This window comes from Lithobates pipiens, unplaced genomic scaffold (genome assembly GCF_037356315.1).
Source record: "Lithobates pipiens isolate NorthernLeopardFrog02 unplaced genomic scaffold, aLitPip1_a1.2 Scaffold_8, whole genome shotgun sequence".
NCBI classification, from domain to species: Eukaryota; Metazoa; Chordata; class Amphibia; order Anura; family Ranidae; genus Lithobates; species Lithobates pipiens.
The window spans coordinates 549350742-549372189 of NW_027507903.1; the positions used below are offsets into that span (position 1 = coordinate 549350742).

The following is a 21448-nucleotide window of genomic DNA, read 5'->3' on the forward strand; positions in this document are numbered from 1 at the left end:
ATGGAAGCAAGAGTTTTTCTCCCTTCAGACAAACTGCAGATTAAGATCCGCGGTAAAACTGCTTGGTGAACCGTAAGTGGTCGCTTGCTACGCTTTTTGCATGTAAGTCCTGGGTCTCATGGTAGCCTCCTTCGAGGCAGTACCTTATACCCAGTTCCACACCAAAGTCCGGCAGAAGGAGATTTTGACAAATCTCAGTTGTCCTTGGATCTTCAGATCCAGGTGGGCCAGTCAGTCAGACTCACTGATCTGGTGGCTGAAGTCCACAGTGATTCTGTCTGGGAAATCGTTCCTGCCTCTGAAGTGGACAGTGATCACAATAGACTCCAGCCTATCCGGCTGGGGTGGAGTAATGGGGGTTCAGTCGGCTCAGGGCCTCTGGTCGACGGAAGAATCCAAGTTGCATCAATCTGCTCGAATTGAGAGCAATCAGGCTATGCCTCTCCACATGGTCGATGACTGTTAAGGGGTGTCCGATCAGGATCCATTTAGAAAACACCATGGCTGTGGCATAAGCCAATAACCAAGGGGGAACAAGAAGCTCAGCCACTGCACGAGAGGTCACTCACATACTTCGGTGGGCAGAAGCCACCCTGTCGGGCATTTATATCCCCAGAGTGGAGAACTGGCAGGCGGACTATCTGAGTCACCAGATGCTGGACCCAGGAGAATGAGCGTTGCATCCGGAGATATTCAGGTTACTTTGTCTGAAGTGGGCCACACCAGATGTGGATCTCATGACCTCCCATCTCAATCAGAAGGTGCCAAGATTCGTGTCCAGGACAAGAGATCCATGGGCAGTCGCGTCAGATGCGCTGGGGGCTCCGTGGGATCAATAACAGCTGATCTACGCCTTTCCTCCACTGAAACTATTACCACGCTGTTTCGCAGAGAGTAAGCTGAGGGGATCCCAGTAATACTGGTTGCCCCAGATTGGCCTCAGCATCCTTGGTATGCAGACCTGGTGCGCCTGGTGGCAGACGCTCCCTGGTGACTGCTGTTGTGAGAGGACCTTCTGTCTCGAGGTCCAATTCTCCATCCTGCTTTACCATCGCTGGCTTTAACAGCATGGCTATTGAGAGACAGGTGTTGATGAACTGGGGTCTGTCGGACTCGGTCGTACCTAGAACGCCTACATCTTCATGTGTGAAGAGAAAGGATCAAGGATCCTGCTGTTTTTTCAGCAAAGAGTAGACCAGAAATTGGCGTTAAGTACCATTTAAAGGGCAAATTTCAGCCTTGGCTGTCTTTTTTTTTTTTTCTTTTTTTTTTGTTTTGTTTTCAGCGACCCCTGGCGTCTCACAAATTTAGTGAGTACCTTCGTTCAGGGGGTACGACATGTAGTCCATCTGGTGCGTCCACCGTTACCCCCGTGGGATTTGAACCTGGTGTTATCGGCGCTTCAAAAACCGCCATTTGAAAATATCAGGAAGTGTTTTTTTAGTGACCATTACATTGGCCCGGTGGGTTTAGTAATTGGTTGCCTTGTCTTGCAAGTTGCCCTAACTGTTTATTCACAAGAATAACGTGGTGTTTCTATCGAAGGTGGTCTCGGCTTTTCATATCATTGAGGACCATCTCTGTGTTATAAGCCGAAGCACCCTAAGGAAGTGGCCCTTCACGCTCTGGATGTGGTTCGGGCTCTGATGGTGTATTTGTCTGCCACTGCTCCCTTTCGGAAGTCCGACTCGCTGTTTGTTACAGTGGCTGGTCCCAAGAAAGACATAGCAGGCTCGTCAGCTGCCATTTCCAGCTGGATCAGACTACGCCTTGAAAGAGGCAGGTGCCCCCCTTTCCAGTCACGGCCCACTCCACAAGGGCAATCGGAACGTCTGGGGCCTTCCAACACCAAGTGTCTGTCGCTCAGGTGTGTAAGGCGGTGACCTGGTCATCTGTCCACGCGCTTCCCAAGTTCTACAAGGTAGACGTCAGTGCATCGGCTGATGCCTGTTTTGGGTGCAAAGTTTTGCAAGCGCCCATATAGTTGCAATTGAATATGCAATATACTGTATTTTTCGCCCCATAAGACGCACCTAGGTTTTAGAGGTTGAAAACGAGAAAAAAAAAAATTCTGAACCAAATGGTGTACTAAAATTTATTTTCCAGTGCCCATGAAATGCAGAGTGTTAGAATATTATTCCAAATTCATAATTCGGCATTTATAGGTATTATAATATATTTATGGCAAGCTTTCAAAACATATTTGGTTTTATGATTAATCATAATAAATAGTATGTGTGAATGACCTTGATCAAGTGTTCAGTGAAACATATCCTCATCTAAAGCTGAGTTAGTAATACGTTTCTGATGTAGCCAATTTGAGTGTGACATATATGGTATCTTGGTACAGAATGTCATGAGAAGACAACAATAGACGTGTCTATGTAGCCAAAGCAATGATACATTGTAGATTATATCTTGTTAAAATAAGTTTAGAGTAGTCTCAGTCATGTTAATACATATTAGTATAAAGTTACTTAATGTAAAGTTGTTAATATGTGTTCATATTATGTAAATGTATGCTTATATGAATGTATGGATATATGATATTACATGAACAGCACATGTCAAGTATGGAGTGTTACATGTGAGCTTGTCAATCAAGCTCCATATGACTCTGAGTTAGTATCTACTTTTGGATCGCACATTGCGGAAGTTAGCAGAAATGAATGTGTGCCATACAAGGTTCTAAGTTTGTGAGGTTATGACGTTCACATGTAATATATAAGCCTATGTTTTCAGATTGGGGGAGAGCACTCACTGACACACACACACACACACACACACACACACACACACACACACACACACACACACACACACACACACACACACACACACACACACTCATACTCTCACTCTCACAGACACACACACACACCCTGACATATTCACACAGAGACTGATGAATTGGGACAGCTGAATTCTGCCAGAAGTCTAAGAACGTCATTTCCTGTTTCTTCTTGTAGGATACACAAGACAGGATGGTCAGAAGGCAGCAGCCATTGAAACATACATGCTTTCATAAGCTTATTACAGCTTTATAATATAACTATTCTATTTCATATATTTTTACCTACACTGAACTGAACTATTATACTTTTTACATTGTATTTATGATGCCAACTGTGTGACAAATAAACTCACTCTTTTAAGTCAGTTTGACTATCAATGCTATTGATTCGGAAACGTCTCTGAGATACAAGAATATAGATATTTTTAATATTCTTCACAGAGTGACCATTACCATAGAAAATGCGGGGTGACCATTACCGTAGAAAATGCAGGGTGACCATTACCGTAGAAAATGCGGGGTGACCATTACCATAGAAAGGTATTGGCAGGGTATGGAGGGATGGCTGTGACTGCACTTGTCACAGAGCAGCGCTTTGGGCACTACAGATGCAGCCCACAACGCTGTTGCCATCCGAACTCTCCCCTCCACTGTACAGATTTGTACACAGAGGGGAGAGAGGAACCGGCATCATCATGACGCTGGTTTGTTTACAAGTGATCACTCCATCATTTGATGGAGCGATCACATTGCAAACAGCGGGTGTACCAAGATGGCTACCGCTCCGGAGCTTGTCCGAAGCCGCGGCTTTTCCTAAGGCCGAGGCAGCGGAGCGCTCCGTGTCGCTAAGCGTATATTGCGAAGCGTATGCTAAGCGTATATTCGCACCATAAGATGCAGGCACATTTTCCCCCATATTTCTGGGGAATAAGTGTGTCTTATGGTCCGAAAAATACGGTATATTTCCTTTTTTTCCTGTTTTTTCTGAAAAAACAGTACCGTTAAGTTAATGTTGCATTACATTCTGCAGTTTTTGATGCGGTTATGGGTGGGGGTCCTATTGAGGGTACCCTGTGTTTTTTTTTTTTTTTTTTTTTTTAACCCACTGTTGTGTTTTTTTCGTATAGTTTCATTAGTTCCCACTTGCCATGGTGGATGAAGCTTCTATGCTGTTTTTCCCACCTCTTGTTTGGCACTGCTTGGGGACGTCCCAATGGCTAAGAGAGGAGCTGTGTCGGTTGGTGAATATAAGAGAAAATAGGATTTTTGTATTCACCGTAAAATCCTTTTCTCTGATTCACCGACCGACACAGCACCCACCCCTCCTTTTTATCTTTACGTTATACTGCTTGTTGATGTACTGAGGTCTGCCTGGCAGGTTGGAGGTTTGTTGCCCAAGGGACCGCCCCCTGGGCGGAACTAAAAGTTCTGAGTGTTGTGTTACAACTAATTCCTAGTATCTCCTAATGGGTAAGAGAGGAATTTTTTCCTCAGTGTTTTTTCATTTATAGCGCAAAAAATAAAAAACTCAGAGGTGATCAAATATCACCAAAAGAAAGCTCTATTTGTATGAAAAAAGGAAAAAAAATTAAATGGGTACCATATTACATGACTGAATGTCATTCAACCAACAGCAGGAAAAAGCAGCTTTAAAAACACGCTTTTAGTAGCTTTTTGCATTGACGTTAATACGCGTTTAGCCACGTTGGCTTTTAGCATCTTTTTTCTGCCTCTATTCAAAATGAAGGGTTCCCTGTGAGAGCCTTCTTAACTGATCCGACTTTCAGCCGATTGATATTTGAATAGAAGTCACATCTCAGTCGCATCATCATGTTCTGACTTCTGGAGTGACTTGTGCTCTGTGGATCTTGAAGGGGAACCAAGCATGCAGCCCGGCAAGTCAGGAAACGGGGGGTGCCCCCCTCCTTGACATACCAGGTCACACGCCCTCAACTTGGGGATGGTTTATGCTTTGGGGCAGGGGGGGCTCCTGGCCTCCTCCCCACCCAAAGCACCTTGTCCCCATGCTGATGGGGACTAGGACCTCTTCCCGACAACCCGGGAGGTGGTTGTCGGGGTTTGCTAGCAGTGGGCTTTACTGAATCTGAAGGCCCCCTCCAATGTGTATGAGTATGGGGTACATTGTACCCCTACCCATTCATCCCAAAAAAAGGCAAGTGTAGTGTAAATAAAAACAAGAGACAGTTTTGACAAATGCTTTGTTAAAAATCTCCTGTCATAAATCTTTGTGCCAGCTCCGCTGTCTGCCGGTTCCTATATAGCCATGGGGCATGCCCATCCGGTGACGTCACCGTGAGACCCCGTCTCTTGTGACATCATTGACATGCTGTCCTGAACGGAATTCCTCTGCTTTCAAAAAGTTGGTCAACTCAAGTGCCTCTAAACTATAAATGACTGAGTGTACATGTACACATAAGGTAACATAGAGGAGAGTTCAGGGGCTACTGAAAAAAATGCCCAACTGCTCCTAAACGGAAGTTTAGCAGCTGCAGTGTAAATTAAGCCTTAATCTCTCCTAAGATCCAAAATCTTAGTTGTGAGGAAATGGGTTAATCCTTCTTATACATGGGCTGAATGTCAGCTGATTTTTTTCTTTTTCTTTGAACCGGCAGTTATCTCCTGACATTCGGCCCCTTTGTGCCTGGCTTAAGGAAACAAAAGAATTCACTTTTCCCATTGAGGTTGTTGTATTGCCAAATGCCTGTAGCTTAACCGCTTCGAGCCCGCCCTATAGCCGAAAGATGGCTACAGAGCGGACGCTAACTGCCGGGAGGCCGCCCCTGGACTTCCTCCTGTTTACTTCTCGGAACTTCAGGGAAGGTCTGTGCTGGCCGTGTCCCTTGGACACAGCCAGTCACAGATCGCTGTAAACGGCCAATCACAGCAGCCGTTTACAGCGCGATCGGCGTGTCCAATGAGAGATGATCTCATATGTAAACATATGAGATCTCTCAGCGCCGCTCTCCCTCCTCACACAGATAGCGTGTGAGAAGGGAGAGATGAACGGCTGCAGCGGCCGTAAGTAAAAAAAAAAAAAGAAAAAAGTGCCATCTGTCCCCAGTGCCACCTGTTAGTCCAATCTGTCCCCAGTGCCACCTGTTAGTGCGATCTCTCCCCAGTGCCACCTGTTAGTGCGATCTGTCCCCAGTGCCACCTGTTAGTGCTATCTGTCCACAGTGCCACCTGTTAGTGCTATCTGACCCCAGTGCCATCTGTTGTCAGTGCCATCTGTCGTCAGTGCCACGTATAAGTGCCATCTGTCGTCAGTGCCACGTATAAGTGCCATCTGTCATCAGTGCCACATAGTGCCATTTGTCAGTGCTACATATTAGTGCCATTTTTCTTCAGTGCCACGTGTCATCAGTGTCACGTGCCATCTGTCAGTGCCACGTGCCATCTGTCATCTGTGCCACGTCTTAGTGCCATCTGTCATCGGTGCCACGTCTTAGTGCCATCTGTCATCGGTGCCACGTCTTAGTGCCATCTGTCATCGGTGCCACGTCTTAGTGCCATCTGTCATCGGTGCCACGTCTTAGTGCCATCTGTCATCGGTGCCACGTGTCGTTGTCCTGGTGCTCCAGGGCCTTCAAAAGTGTAATAGGTAACAAGTTAGATGTGTAATTTATGCTCCTAGAACACATGATTGCGCTGCCTGCATGTTGGGCCTCTCTATGTGGCCAGGCTGTGAAAAAGTCCCACACATGTGGTATTGTAATACTCAGGAGGAGTAGCAGAATTTTTTTGGGGGTGGTATACACATGCCATGTGAGAGAAATAACCTTTTACAATGACGATTTTGTGGGGGAAAAAAAATAAAATCTTAATTTTGCAAAGAATTGTGGGAAAAATGACAACATCAAAAAGCTCACCGTGCCTCTTACTAAATACCTTGGAATGTCTACTTTCCAAAAAGGGGTCATTTGGGGGGTATTTGTACTTTCCTGGCTTGTTCGGGTCGCAAGAAGTGAGAGAGGCCACCAGTACATCAGATGTGATCAATTTTGTATGATTTGCACCACAGCTTGTAGACACGCTAACTTTCACAAAGACCAAATAATATCCACTAATTTGGGTTATTTTTACCAAAGACATGTAGCAGTATAAATTGTGGCCAAAATTTATGAAGAAAAATTTATAATTTGCATAATTTTGTCACAAACAAAGAAATATGCATTTTTTTCCTCAAAATTTTCGGTCTTTTTTAATTTATAGCGCAAAAAATAAAAACCCCAGAGGTGATCAAATACCACCAAAAGAACGCTCTATTTGTGGGGAAAAAAAGGACAAAAAATGTATTTGGTTACAGTGTTGCATCACTGAGTAAGTCTCATTCAAAATGTGAGAGCACCGAAAGATGAAAATTGGTGTGGGCAGGAGGGGTGTTTAAGTGCCCAGTAGGCAAGTGGTTAAGCCTGGTACACTCTACAATTTTTTATTTGAAAAGAAAACTGACCGCTCTGATCGGGAGCCACTGTACTAACCATGCATGGCAAGTCCGGTGATCTCCCCTGCTGGACTGTTTTGTTCTGACAGGCATATTGGCCTCCCCTGCCGATCAGCGAGCTCTGCCATTGGCTGAGAGCACTGATCGGGAGACAGTCGCCTGCTGCTTTTTTTTTTTCAGACTGACACACACAGGCAGGGCAAAATGTCGGCCGGTGTTTTTTGTACCGCTAAATGTCTCCTGACATTCTGCCCATTTATACGGGGCTTTAGTTGCAAGTTCATTGCTAATCTGTTTGAGGTTTCATTGTGTGGCTGCGCTCGCATGTTCTCTGTAATCACAGCTATTGGTTGACAGAGGATGGGACAACCAGTCTGAATGCAGCTTACTCTCAATGTGTGGAAGCTATAGTATCTGCTTAGGTAGGGACAGATCTCCTTGCAAACGGTGAACTGTGTGTATGTCTGTAGTTATAGTTCTGTAACGGACTTGTGAGATGAAGGACTGTGGGTGGTAGCAGTGTACCTTAAATCATGTGCCTGATGTGTGTTTGTGTAGGCAACAAGAAAGGCAGCTGCTCAAGGATTTCAGCCTACATGGTAGCTTGGGGAATCCCAGCGATGTGTAGCATTCTCCTAGCTGCTATGCAACCCTTGCAAACATTTTCACATGGGTTTTCCGGCTGTTAACAGATGAAAATGGGCAAATGGATGTAAACAGATTATTATCCCTTTACATCTGTGTCCGTTCAGGAAGTGGACTTGGGTAGTCTGTTTTTCCATCTGTTTATGCATTGGCTGTTAGAAGCCAGCACCCGTTAGCATCCTAACAACCAATGACTGAGTCATTGGTTGTTAACCAATTACTGCCCCACCACAGTACATTTATTGCGGAAGAGTGGCAGCTGTAGGGTCAACAAGGTACTGGTACGTCACTGAGCACACGTATACTGGTGCACCCCTGGGGCACGGACCGATGTGATCCTGTGACTGCTGTCCAGCAGACACAGCAGATTAAGGCACTGGGGGTATTATGTGAACGCTATGATTGGTCATGTTGATCATATGATTAGAATGTCAACAAAATAGTTATGGCTACCATTCATGACTGTTCTGCTTACTATTGTGATACTGTGATTTGCCCACGGCTATCACAGCCACCCTGTACCATGATGTACAGGGTCAATCACAGTAACCTGTACCATATAGTTATCTGTAGCCAATCGCAGATCACAACTTGTCATGAAAACCCTTCTGGACATCTAAAATTATTGCTTATAACAGTTACCATCACTGTTCTAAACAATAATAGTGTAAAGAAAATTCCCTGATCAGCACTGCCCCCCCCCCGTCAGCGGCAAATCCATGTATGGCCAGGTTATGTGTGATATGTTACGTTTTGGCATCTGATACCTGCACCATAGTTTCTCACATACTATTATTCCTAGCTATAAGTGAATTCCTAGCTCTGAACGCAGTGGTGGATTTTTCTCTTTACAGTCCAAAATGTGCCGACTCCTAGAATAATATGTATTCTTCTCTGTCAGAAGATTTAGTACAACTATCACATTTCTTAAAGCTTTAATTGGGTCTGGGATCAAAAGTAACATTTCTGTCTTTGCAGATGACACCAAGATAATAACGTCCTTACAGGATGTCTCCAATTTACAAGCCGACCTCAATACACTGTCTAATTGGGCGACTATGTGGCAGATGAGGTTTAATGTTGATAAATGTAAAGTTATGCACTTGGGGGCTAAGAATATGCATGCATCATACATGCTAGGGGGAGTACAACTGGGGCGATCCATAGTGGAGAAGGATCTGGGGTTTTTGGTAGATCATAAGCTCAATAATAGCATGCAATGCCAAGCTGCTGTTTCCAAAGCGAGCAAAGTCCTTTCTTGTATTAAGAGAGGTATGGACTCCAGAGAGAGAGATCATTTTGCCCCTGTTCAAATCATTAGTAAGACCTCACCTGGAATATGCAGTTCAGTTTTGGGCACCAGTTCTCAAAAAGGATATCGGGGAACTGGAGAATGTGCAGAGAAGGGCAACCAAACTGATAGGAGGCATGAAGGAACACAGCTATGAGGAAAGATTAGAGGAACTGAATTTATTCACTCTTGAGAAGAGGAGAATAAGGGGGGATATGATCAACATGTTCAAATATATTAGGGGTCCATATAGTGAACTTGGTGTTGAGTTGTTCTCGGTACGGTCAACCCAGAGGACAAGGGGGCACTATTTACGTCTAGAGGAAAAGAGATTTCATCTTCAAGTACGGAAAGGTTTCTTCACAGTTAGAGCTGTGAAAATGTGGAATAGACAGAGGTGGTTCTGGCCAGCTCAGTAGATTGCTTTAAGAAAGGCCTGGATACTTTCCTGAATGTACATAATATAACTGGGTACTAACATAGGTAAAGTTGATCCAGGGAAAATCCGATTGCCTCTTGGGGGATCAGGAAGGAATTTTTTTTCCCCTGCTGTAGCAAATTGGAGCATGCTCTGCTGGGGTTTTTTTTCCCCTTCCTCTGGATCAATTGTGGGCATAAAATTGGGTATTTGGATTGTACGATTATTTTTTATTTTATTTATTTGTTTTTAAGGTTGAACTGGATGGATTTGTGTCTTTTTTCAACCTGACTAACTATTTAACTATGTAATTAACCCTAAAAAGAAAAAATATGGATCCTGCATCCTTTTAACCACTTCAATATCAGGCACTTGGAGACCTTCCTGCCCAAGCCAATTTTCAGCTTTCACCGCTGTAGTAATTTGAATGACAATTACGTGGTCATGCTACACTGTACCCAAACTAATTTTTTATAATTTTTCCCCACAAATAGTGCTTTCTTTTGATGGTATTTGATCACCTCTGCGATTTTTGTTTTGTGCAGCAAATAAAAAGAGACCGAAAATTGTGAAGGGAAAAAAAGTTTTTCTTTGTTTATGATGGGTACTTATGGGTGGCACGAATGGGCACTTATAGGTGAAACTGGTGACACTGATAACACTGATGGGTGGCATTACTGATTTAATTTGTTTCATGATGGTGCCAGTCAGTGCCCATTTGTGGGCACTGATTGGCACAGATTGGGCACATTGAGCACATGTGGATGGCCATGGGGTACATACCTGGTCATTCACAAGTTGTCCACTTCCCTGGTGGTCCTGGGGGCTTCCCTGGTGGTCTAGTGTGGTCATCCGTGGGGGGGGGGGGGGGGTGGCTGCGCTGACCCCCCGTCAGGAGAGCCGCTGATCGGCTCTCCTCTACTCGCGTCTGTCAGGCTCTTTGCCGAGATCGGTGAAGCGGATAATGGGGGTGCGTCGGCATGTTATCCTGAAGGAAGTCATATGACGCCCAGTCAGGATAACAGAACCACTTCCCGGATGTCAATCTGCTATTGACCGGGCGGAAAGTGGTTAACACATTTTATACAGCACAGTGCTTATGCTGTGTAATTTGGACCCCTGTAACACCTAAAAAACCTGGCTGATCTTGCCAGTTTTTCTCCTCCCCTCTGCAAACAGACTATGATAATCATTGCTGATGAGCCCCTGACATTGGGGCCTGTTCGCTTATTTCTGTCACCCGCACCCCGCTCTCTTGTGTCTGACTCCTCTGTCCCCCCTCCCATCTCTGTGTGCAGTGCCACCCCATACCCCTCCTGCTGCAGGAATATAGATCATATTTTAATACTATCTGTTTTGTTTCCAAATACTGTGCCCCGCAGTCTGTGTTTTATATAAAAAAAATCCTCCTTTACTATATCTCAAGGCCAGCTACCGTTGGTCATGTGACCGCCCATGTCTCCTCTCTCTCCTCCCATCCTGCTGACGTCAGTGGACAAACCTCATCCCCGCCCCCTGCTTCTGCAAGACTGGTAGACAGACGACACAGCCGGTGACATGGCCGCCATGAGATACGGTAAAGGAGGATTTTTTTTTTTAACCAGTTGCCGACCGCCGCACGACGATGTACGTCGACAGCATGGCACGGGCAGGCATATTGGCGTACATGTACGTCCCTTGCCTCCCGCGGGTCGGGGGCCCGATCGGGCCCCCGCCCGGTGCCTGCGGCGGTCGGTTTTCGTCCGGGAGCGATCCGGGACGAGGGGGCAGCCATTCATTCATGGCCACCCCCACGCGATCGCTCCCGACGAATAGGAATCCCCCGTGACATCACTTCCTCTCCTGTAATGTAAACACAGGAGAGGAAGTGATGTATTCTCTCCTCTGTGTCGGTATTTTTCGTTCCGACACGGAGGAGAGCGGATCGGTGAGTTGCACCAACACTCTACACACACAGTAGAACATGCCAGGCACACTCACACCCCCCCTTTACCCCCCGATCACCCCCCCAATTACCCCTGCCCCCCAGTCACAGTGACACCAATGTCATTTTTTTTTTTGCATTGGTGTCATTTGTGACTGTAATAACTGTTAGGGCAGTTAGGGTTAGCCCCCTTTAGTTCTAATGTACCCCCCTAACCCCCCCCAATAAAGGTTTAACCCCGTGATCACCCCCCGTCGCCAGTGTCACTAAGGCTGGGTTCACATTGCAGCGGTTTATGAGAACGAATGTGATTCGCACCGCACTGCAGTGCAAATCACATCCGATCTCTGTGTGATTCGAGTTCAGCCATTCGCCGCACCCGCCACACCCGCCGCAAATTCGCACGGGACCCTTTTTTTGGCCCGCAGCAGAATCGGATCGCATGGGTGTTCACACCATGCGATCCGAGTTTGCAGATCGCACTGCGATATGCGAACTGATCTGGGGGTGTCAGTAACATTTCACTGACACTCCCAGCAGTCCGCATAGGGCAGTGTGAACTGCCGCCGGGAGGCATGCGATGCGGGAACCCGCCGCGGATTCGCGGCGTTTCCGCATCGCTCCAGTGTGAACCCAGCCTAATAAGCGATCATTTTTCTGATCGCCGTATTAGTGTCACAGGTGACGCTAGTTAGGCAGGTAGGTATTTAGGTTCGCCGCAGCTTTTTATAGCGCCAGGGACCCCCATATACTACCGCATAAAGCCCACGATTGCCCCCTAGTTAACCCTTTCACCAGTGATCACCATATAACTGTTACAGGTGACGCTGGTTGGTTAGTTATTTTTTTATAGTTTCAGGGCACCCGCCATTTATTACCTAATAAAGGTTTAACCCCCTGATCACCCGGCGGGTGTCATTTGTGACTAATAACTGTTAGGGCAGTTAGGGTTAGCCCCCTTTAGTTCTAAGGTACCCCCCTAACCCCCCCAATAAAGGTTTAACCCCGTGATCACCCCCCGTCGCCAGTGTCACTAAGGCTGGGTTCACATTGCAGCGGTTTATGAGAACGGATGTGATTCGCACCGCACTGCAGTGCAAATCACATCCGATCTCTGTGCGATTCGAGTTCAGCTATACAGATAGTATGGCTGAATTCGTGTCGCACCCGCCGCACCCGCCGCAAACTCACACGGGACCCTTTTTTTGGTCCGCAGCAGAATCGGATCGCATGGGTGTTCACACCATGCGATCCAAGTTTGCAGATCGCACTGCGATATGCGAACTGATCTGGGGGTGTCATTAACATTTCACTGACACTCCCAGCAGTTCGCATAGGGCAGTGTGAACTGCCGCCGGGAGGCATGCGATGCGGGAACCCGCCGCGCATTCGTGGCGTTCCCGCATCGCTCCAGTGTGAACCCAGCCTAATAAGCGATCGTTTTTCTGATCGCTGTATTAGTGTCACAGGTGACGCTAGTTAGGCAGGTAGGTATTTAGGTTCGCCGCAGCTTTTTATAGCGCCAGGGACCCCCATATACTACCGCATAAAGCCCCCTGATTGCCCCCTAGTTAACCCTTTCACCAGTGATCACCATATAACTGTTACAGGTGACGCTGGTTGGTTAGTTATTTTTTTATAGTTTCAGGGCACCCGCCATTTATTACCTAGTCTCACTAGTGTACCCCTAAATTTAGGGGTGTCTACTTTCCAAAATGGGGTCATTTGGGGGGGGTTTGTGCCATCTTGGCATTTTATGGCCTTCAAAACTGTAACGCCCTTAGAAAGCCTGAAGGCGGTGCTTGGTTTTCGGGGCCCCGTACGCGGCTAGGCTCCCAAAAAGTCCCACATATGTGGTATCCCCGTACTCAGGAGAAGCAGCAGAATTTATTTTGGGGTGTCATTTCACATATGCCCATGGCATGCGTGAGCAATATATCATTTAGTGACAACTTTGTGAAAAAAAAAAAAAAAAAAAAGTTTGTAATTTTCCCGCAACTTGTGGCAAAATATAAAATATTCCATGGACTCAACATGCCTCTCAGCAAATAGCTTGGGGTTTCTACTTTCTAAAATGGGGTCATTTGTGGGGGTTTTGTGCCATCTTGGCATTTTATGGCCTTCAAAACTGTAATAGGTAGTGAGAAGTGAACTCAAAAATTTACGCCCTTAGAAAGCCTGAAGGCGGTGCTTGGTTTTCGGGGCCCCGTACGCGGCTAGGCTCCCAAAAAGTCCCACATATGTGGTATCCCCGTACTCAGGAGAAGCAGCAGAATTTATTTTGGGGTGTCATTTCACATATGCCCATAGCATGTGTGAGCAATATATCATTTAGTGACAACTTTGTGTAAAAAAAAAAAAAAAATTTTTTTTTTGTCATTATTCAATCGCTTGAGGCAAAAAAATAAAATATTCAATGGGCTCAACATGCCTCTTATCAATTTCCTTAGGGGGTCTACTTTCCAAAATGGGGTCATTTGGGGGGGTTTTGTACTGCCCTGCCAATTTAGCACCTCAAGAAATGAGATAGGCAGTCGTAAACTAAAAGCTGTGTAAATTCCAGAAAACGTACCTTAGTTTGTAGATGTGACAACTTTTGCGCAAACCAATAAATATACAATTATTGACTTTTTTTTTACCAAAGACATGTGGCTGAATACATTTTGGCCTAAATGTATGACTAAAATTGAGTTTATTGGATTTTTCTAATAACAAAAAGTAGAAAATATCATTTTTTTTCAAAATTTGCGGTCTTTTTCCGTTTATATCGCAAAAAATAAAAATCGCAGAGGCAATCAAATACCATCAAAAGAAAGCTCTATTTGTGGGAAGAAAAGGACGCAAATTTTGTTTGGGTACAACATTGCATGACCGCGCAATTACCAGTTAAAGCAGCGCAGTGCCAAAGTGTAAAAAGACCTCTGGTCATTTACCAGCAAAATGGTCCGGTCTGAAAGTGGTTAAACAAACGGGGGCACACTATTAGGAAGCAAAACGGATAGTATTAAAATGTGAAAGTGGGTTAACAACCACTTTAAACAGTTTTATGTGTAAATAGCATGGATTCTCTCTTGTATTTTTGTTAACCTATTGGCAATATAATTTAACTTTGGCATGCTGTGTCACCTGCCTTTAAGTGGTCGCCGCCTGACCAAGCCTCGCTCTGAGCTGCCAATCACAGCTTGGCCTGCCCAGCCCATTACTCTTGAGATCAGTCGATAACGACTGGTGGAACTGCGTCAGTACTAGCTACCCTCATGTGAACAGTATCCTAAGCAGCAAAACAATGCCACTAGTGTACTCATTAATAAAAAGTATTCTCTTTAAAATCCAAAACAAGAGAAATATTTAACAGATATGGCAAGCCAGGGTGAGTCATTGGGACCAATTAGTGGTGCGGCTGCTGCTCGCATTTCAGCCCCTGTATACATGACTGAAGATGTGTTTTCCTTTGCCCTGCAGGGCCTAGAAGGAAGATTAGCGACTTTAATCACATCCTCCATCCAAAAGAATAGGAAGAGTGTTAGATCCCCCTCCCCACCTCAGATCCTTTACCAAGGGAACAGTGGGTAGAGGATGAGGTGTTACCCTTAGGCGATCGGGAAGAAAGGCACACCGATTACTCCTGCGGAGGAATCCATGGTAGATGAACCCTTTTCAGCCTCACAATCTACCCCTAGTGGAGTCAGCTGAAAGTTCTGTTTCTTCTTTACGTTCCTTAAAACCTTCACAGCCTTTTCATACGTTTCCTGTACATGCATTACTAGAAAAGCTTATTTATACTGAATGGGATCACACAGATAAGCATTTGCTCCCTCCAAAGAGATTCTCAGTTCTCTGTCCCACGGAAGAGAAATTCACCAAAAGATGGAATGTACCAGCAGTTGACGCTGCGATTTTCAGTGTGAATAATAGCCTAACTTACCCAGTAGACAATGCACAAATGCTTAAATATCCAACAGATAAAAGGTGGAATTTTTGTTAATCCTCTTTGGACCGAATGAAAATGTCAAACCCATTCTAGATCTCAAGAATCTAAATCATTTCCTGAAGATCCACTCCTTTCGCATAGTCAATCAGGTCAGTAGTTTCTATCCTACAAGGAGGGGAACTTCTAGCATCTATCGATATCTATCAGATGCATATCTGCGTGTCCCTATATTTCCCCCTCACCAAAGGTTTCAGTGGGTTGAAGTATAGCAGCAGCATTTTCAGTTTGTAGCCTTCCCCTTTTGGGCTAACTACAGCACCCTGGGTGTTCACAAAAGTGCTGGCCCCACCTCTGGCCAAGTTAAGGGCACAGGGCATAACCGTTTTGATCTGTTGCTAATAGACCAATCGGTGGCTCGTTTGGAGCAAAGTGTACGCATTACAACCAGTTTCCTGGAAAGTCTGGGTTGGATTTTCAACTTAGAGAAGTCTTCCTTAAAACCACTAAAAAAGCTGGAGTGTTTTGGCCTGATCATAGACATAGCCCAGAAAAAGGTGTTCTTGCCTCAGGCAAAAATCAACTCCATAAGAGAGCTGGTGCGGATGGTTGGGTCGAATGGAGATCCCTCCATTCACCTTTGCATGAGGTTATTAGGAAAGATGGTGGCTTCATTCAAAGCAGTTCCCTATGCCCAGTTCCATTCGAGACTGTTGCAAAACGGTATACTGTTAGCTTGGAACAAAAGGATCCATGCTTTAGACTTACCAATGCAGCTGTCCCAAGGGTGTCCCAAAGCCTCAATTGGTGGGTACTAACCCAGAATCTAGACCAGTTATCTGGAAAGTGTTAAGGACAGACACCAGCCTTTCAGGCTGGGGAGCGGTACTAGAGTAGACAACTGTCCAGGGACAGTGGTCAAGAACCGAGAGAGCCTTGCCCATCAGTATCCTAGAGATTCGGGCAGTGCGTCTGGCTCTGAAGGCCTGGACTTTCAGGTTACGGGAGTGTCCTGACGGGATCCAATCTGACAATGCCACAGCTGTGGCCTATATCCATTACCAAGGGTGCACCAAGAGTCTTGCAGCGCAGACAGAGGTAAACCATATTCTAACTTGGGCAGAAAGGAATGTTGCATGCCTATCGGCAGTCTTCACTCCGGGAGTAGAGAATTGGTAGGCGGACTACCTGAGTTGCCAGAAGTTGTTCCCAGGGGAATGGTCTCTTCACCGCAACATTTTTTGGGGCTGTTTTTCAAAGATGGGGGACTCCAGACATAGATCTTCTAGTGTTCAGATTCAACATGAAGTTAGTCAACTTTGTGTCCAGGACAAGGGATCTGCTCGCATGCGGAACAGATGCGTTGGTGACCCCGTGGGATCAATTCTCACTGATCTTTGCATTTCCCACTATTCAGTCTCTGCCTGAACTTATTTGCAGGATCAAGCTGGAATTAAAGCTGGTAATTCTGGTAGCACCAGCATGGCCCAGAAGGTCATGGTATGCAGAAATTGTAAAGATGGCAGTGGAGGATTCATGGTCCCTTCCACTATGGCCAGACCTACTCTCACGGGGGCCATTATTCCATCCTACCTTACGAACGCTTTATTTAACGGCTTGGCTATTGAAGCCCACATTCTGAAGAAGCGTAGGCTTTCCAGGTCAGATATCGCTACCTTGATTAATGCAAGGAAGCCAGCTTCCAGAACTGTATATTATAGAGTCTGGAGGGCTTATATTTCCTGGGGTGAACCCCAGGGTTGGCACCCTTGGAGATATATCATAGGCAGAATTCTTGCCTTTCTACAATTAGGGGTAGAGATGAAGTTGGCCTTGACTACTATTAAGTCTCGGCTTTATCGGTCTTATTTCAAAGACCGCTTGCTACACATTCTTTAGTTTGGGGTTTTATACAAGGGGTGATGTGGATTGATCCACCAGTTAGCTCACCTTTGAATCCTTTGGACTTGAACTTGGTTTTGTCAGTGTTTACAAAAACAGCCATTTGAACCGATACAATATATTCCCTTAGTCCTTCTGACAAGGAAGTTGGTGTTCTTGGTTGCTATATACTCAGCAAGGAGGGTTTCGGAATTGGCTGCTCTTTCTTGTAAAGAGCCTTACTTGATTATTCATGAGGACAGAGTGGCGTTGCTCCCTTGTCCAGTTTTTTTTGCCAAAAGCGGTCTCAGGTTTTCACCCGTACCAAGATATTGTCCTGCCATTGTTTTTTCCAAAACCATGTTCCAGGGAATAGAAGTCCCTACATTATCTTGATGTGGTGAGAGCGGTCAAAGTCTATTTAAAGACAACTGCTCAGATTCGTTAGACAAATGTCTTATTTGTACTGCCAGAGGGTCCTAAGAAAGGACAGGCAGTGCCTAAATCCACTGTCGCTATGTGGATTCGGCAAGTTATCATTCAGCCTTATGTCAAAGCGCACTCTGCCAGGTCAGTTAGTGCTTCTTGGGCAGTATGCCACCAGGACTCCATGGCTCAGATCTGTAAGGCCGCAACTTGGTCTTCAGTACATACATTCACCAAATGTTATCAGCTGGATGTAAGGAGGCATGAGTATATCGCCTTCGGGTGCAGTGTGCTGCAGGCAGCAGTATAGGTCCTCAAGTCTGGGGTTGCCCTATGGGTGGTCTCTCCCTCCTCTCAAATAGCATTGCTATGGGACGTCCCACATAGTGATTACTATGGTGCTCTGTGTCCCATGATGTACGATAAAGAAAATATAATTTTTTATAACAGCTTACCTGTAGAATCCTTTTCTTAGAGTACATCATAGGACACAGAGGTCACTCCCCTCTTTTTGGGGTTAAGGTATATTGCTTTGCTACAAAAACTGAAGTACTCCTGGAAGGAGGAGGGGTTATATAGGGAGTCAACTTCCTATATTGGGTATACCAGTGTCAATCACCTGAAGGTGCCTATATACCCACATAGTGATTACTATGGTGCTCTGTGTCCCATGATGTAGTCAAAGAAAAGGATTTTATAGGTAAACTGTTATAGAAATCCTATTTTTTGGTTGTCCCCAGAAAATTAGTAGAGTGGAATTGGTTCTAATGAGTAATGGGACACATAGTAATCACTATGTGGGTATATAGGCACCTTCAGGTGATGGAAACTGATATACCCAATACAGTAAGTTCGCTCCCCTATATAACCCCTCCTCATTCCAGGAGTACCTCCATTTTTGTAGAAAAGCAATATACATAAACCCCAAAAAGAGGGGAGGGCATCTGTGTCCAATGATGTACTCCAGGAAAAGGATTCTACAGGTAAGCTGTTATAAAAATCCTATTTTTGGTTGTCCCCAGAAAAGCAGTAGAGTGGAATTGGTTCTGGGGATATGGGGGTCCTCAAAAGATCACCCAAATTTGCAGGGATTTCCTCTCACTTTTGTTTGGCTAGGGGACAGGAAGTGAAGGTAAATCTCCCCAATGTGAAAAAAGAAACCTTACAAAGGTTTACAACCTTCCCTCCCTTATTCTATCAAAAATGGAAAAAAGTTATGCCCATAGTTCTACTTTAAATCTTATGAGACTAAGGGAGTGAAATGGAAGTTGAGGTGTGCAAAAGTTCCTTAACTGCAGTATTTCACAGCTCTTGGGGGACGGGGGAGATGGGGGTGGAGGTCATATTTTCCAAAGCATGACAAAATTACAATGGAGGAGAAAAGGAGCTCGGGAAACCATCCACCCTTTTAAACCGGGTCCACACAGGCCAAATGTCAGAAGACAACAGCCTGTTAGTCCGACATTTGACCGTCTGTATGTCGGTCAGTTCGACAGAAGCTAGCCGTTTGGCCTGCTTCTGTCAAACGTGCATGCTAGAAAACCAGCGTTTGACTCCCAATCAGCACTCTTAGCCAATGGCAGAGAGCACTGTTCGGAGCGTTCTGGCGAGGAGGCTGCCCCCCTGTCAGAACACAACAGCTTAGAGGAGGACATCGCTGAACTTGCCTCGCATGGTTTACAGCGGCTCTGACTAGAGCCGAAAGAAAAAATCGAATATTGTGTACCTGGCTTTATGGTTACTACAGCACCACCGCCTGCAGGCTCACCGCTGCACAATGCCTGGGTCCCTCCTACTCAGAGGCTGGGACCTGTGCAGCATTGAACATGGGAGCTGTTAAGTCAGCGTGAGCATACAAGGGAACACAGAGTCAGTTTTTTATGGATAGATGCTAGCTCCTTGCCATAAAACGCAGTATGAATGCCTCCTCGCTGAAGAATGGGGGAAGGGTGCTGCCAGCATTGAATAGACAAGAGATTACAGTCCTGTGAGGTGGATGAGGAGGGATGTACCAGCAACACATTGTATTTCTGGCTACGCTCCATCAGATTAAATTTAATAGTAGAAGATTGGGCTATGAGGGAAAAAGTGGGGAGAGTGGGATCACTATGGGGTGAGAGAGAGGAAGTAGCAAGATATATATATAGGTAGCTACTGACGTGTGGTTCCCTCAGTGACAAAACTAAGTGGAACCTAGAGTAGTTTGGGTATATTCCTTCCATGTGGGTAGTAGCAGCTGTGACTGATTTTATTATGAACACATTTCTGCAGGATAGTTTATATGTTGTAGTATTTTTAATGTATTTCTCTTGCAGATTTCCAGTAAGCTTTTCAAGTTCAGATCGTCCACTTCCATCTGTTTCTGGTAGGGGACTAGGTAGTGCTCCCGTCTCTCCGGTTCCTCCATCCACACTCCTAAAGACAGAAAGCCCTCCTGCAGCTTCCATTGTGAAAAAAGAAGAAAAGAGGTGAGAGATGAACATGTATAAAGCAATCTCCAGTTATTATATGTTTAGGGTTGTGTTTGATATAGCATAAGTTTTGTGTGTGTATAAGATTGTATGCAAGTATGTGCTTCTATCAGTGTTAAAAGTAGCCACTGCTAGAGAACAGTTGTTCGGCTTGTCTGCCCCTCACGGCATTCTGTAATTTCAGAATCTATTTGCTATACTCCACAATGTATAGCATTCTCTGAATGGGTGGTGGAATGCTGCCATTTAGTTGCTGCCCCTCCCATTGGCAGAACTGAACACTTTGTAGAGTGTAGTAATACATGTTTCGTAAAGAGTGGAAAGGGCAGAAGGGGGTTGGTGGACAATCAGTGCAGCTTTTCTCTTTCACAGGAACTGCAGTGAACTCTCAGAGCGCAGGTAGCCAGCTATTCAGTAGAGCCACCTGGTGGTTCTAAAAAGGCACGGAACGGATTTTTTTTTTTTTTGCAGTCTGCACAGATACATGACTTTACATATAACTAATCTTTATTGTGGTATATTTCCCCTTACCCCCCCCCCCCCCCCCCAAAAAAAAAAAAAAAGTTTACCATTAGTGTCTGGTCTTTGGGGGAAAAAAAAATCAGCAAAACATATGCCCTATAATAATGAAATACAAGCATGTTTTATTCCTTTAAAAATGCTGCAAATACAGAAAAATGCCTGTTAATCTGCATTTACTTCACTCTGCTCTTAGCTTCCCACTTGGGGTAAACTCTGTCCGCTACTATGATTGATTTCTTTCCCAACACAACCATGTTGCTGCCCTAATTTTTCTAGAGCCTTCTCACACTGTAGATGTAAAGTGCTCATGAGAGATCTAGTTCTTGGGATTGTTCCCACTCCAGGATAAATTAGCCTAGGGTAAAAGAAGAAAAACAAAGGCACGTACTCGAGCATAGAAGAGTGAGGTTTGGGGGCAAGTTTGGATTGTGCCTATATGAATGCTTTATCATGAACATTTGTGGGCCAAATCAGATTCACTTTGTTCTACAACACCCTTTACTTTTCCATTTCCTCCCCTCAACACTTTGATCACCAATGGGATTGTAGAGAGGAAGACTCCTATACTCTTCACATTGAGTCCTAGTCTGATCTTACTCAGGGTTGTAAATTCTGTCCCTACCCCAAAGTCATAGTGATGATGCCTTTTTAAATCCCTCCTTCAGTCAAAAGTGTCAGATTTT

The 21448-nt window shown here is 45.2% G+C and overlaps 1 protein-coding gene across 2 annotated transcripts in view; it reads left to right on the forward strand.

The window, feature by feature from the left end:
- The window catches only part of PIWIL2 (piwi like RNA-mediated gene silencing 2), a 666930-nt gene that overhangs the window by 203418 nt on the left and 442064 nt on the right, over positions 1 to 21448 (forward strand). For both annotated transcript variants that reach the window (XM_077469839.1, XM_077469840.1), the window contains exon 5: positions 20088 to 20240. In XM_077469839.1, the coding sequence (XP_077325965.1) occupies positions 20088 to 20240 (153 nt within the window). The remainder of the gene's footprint in view (positions 1 to 20087; positions 20241 to 21448) is intronic.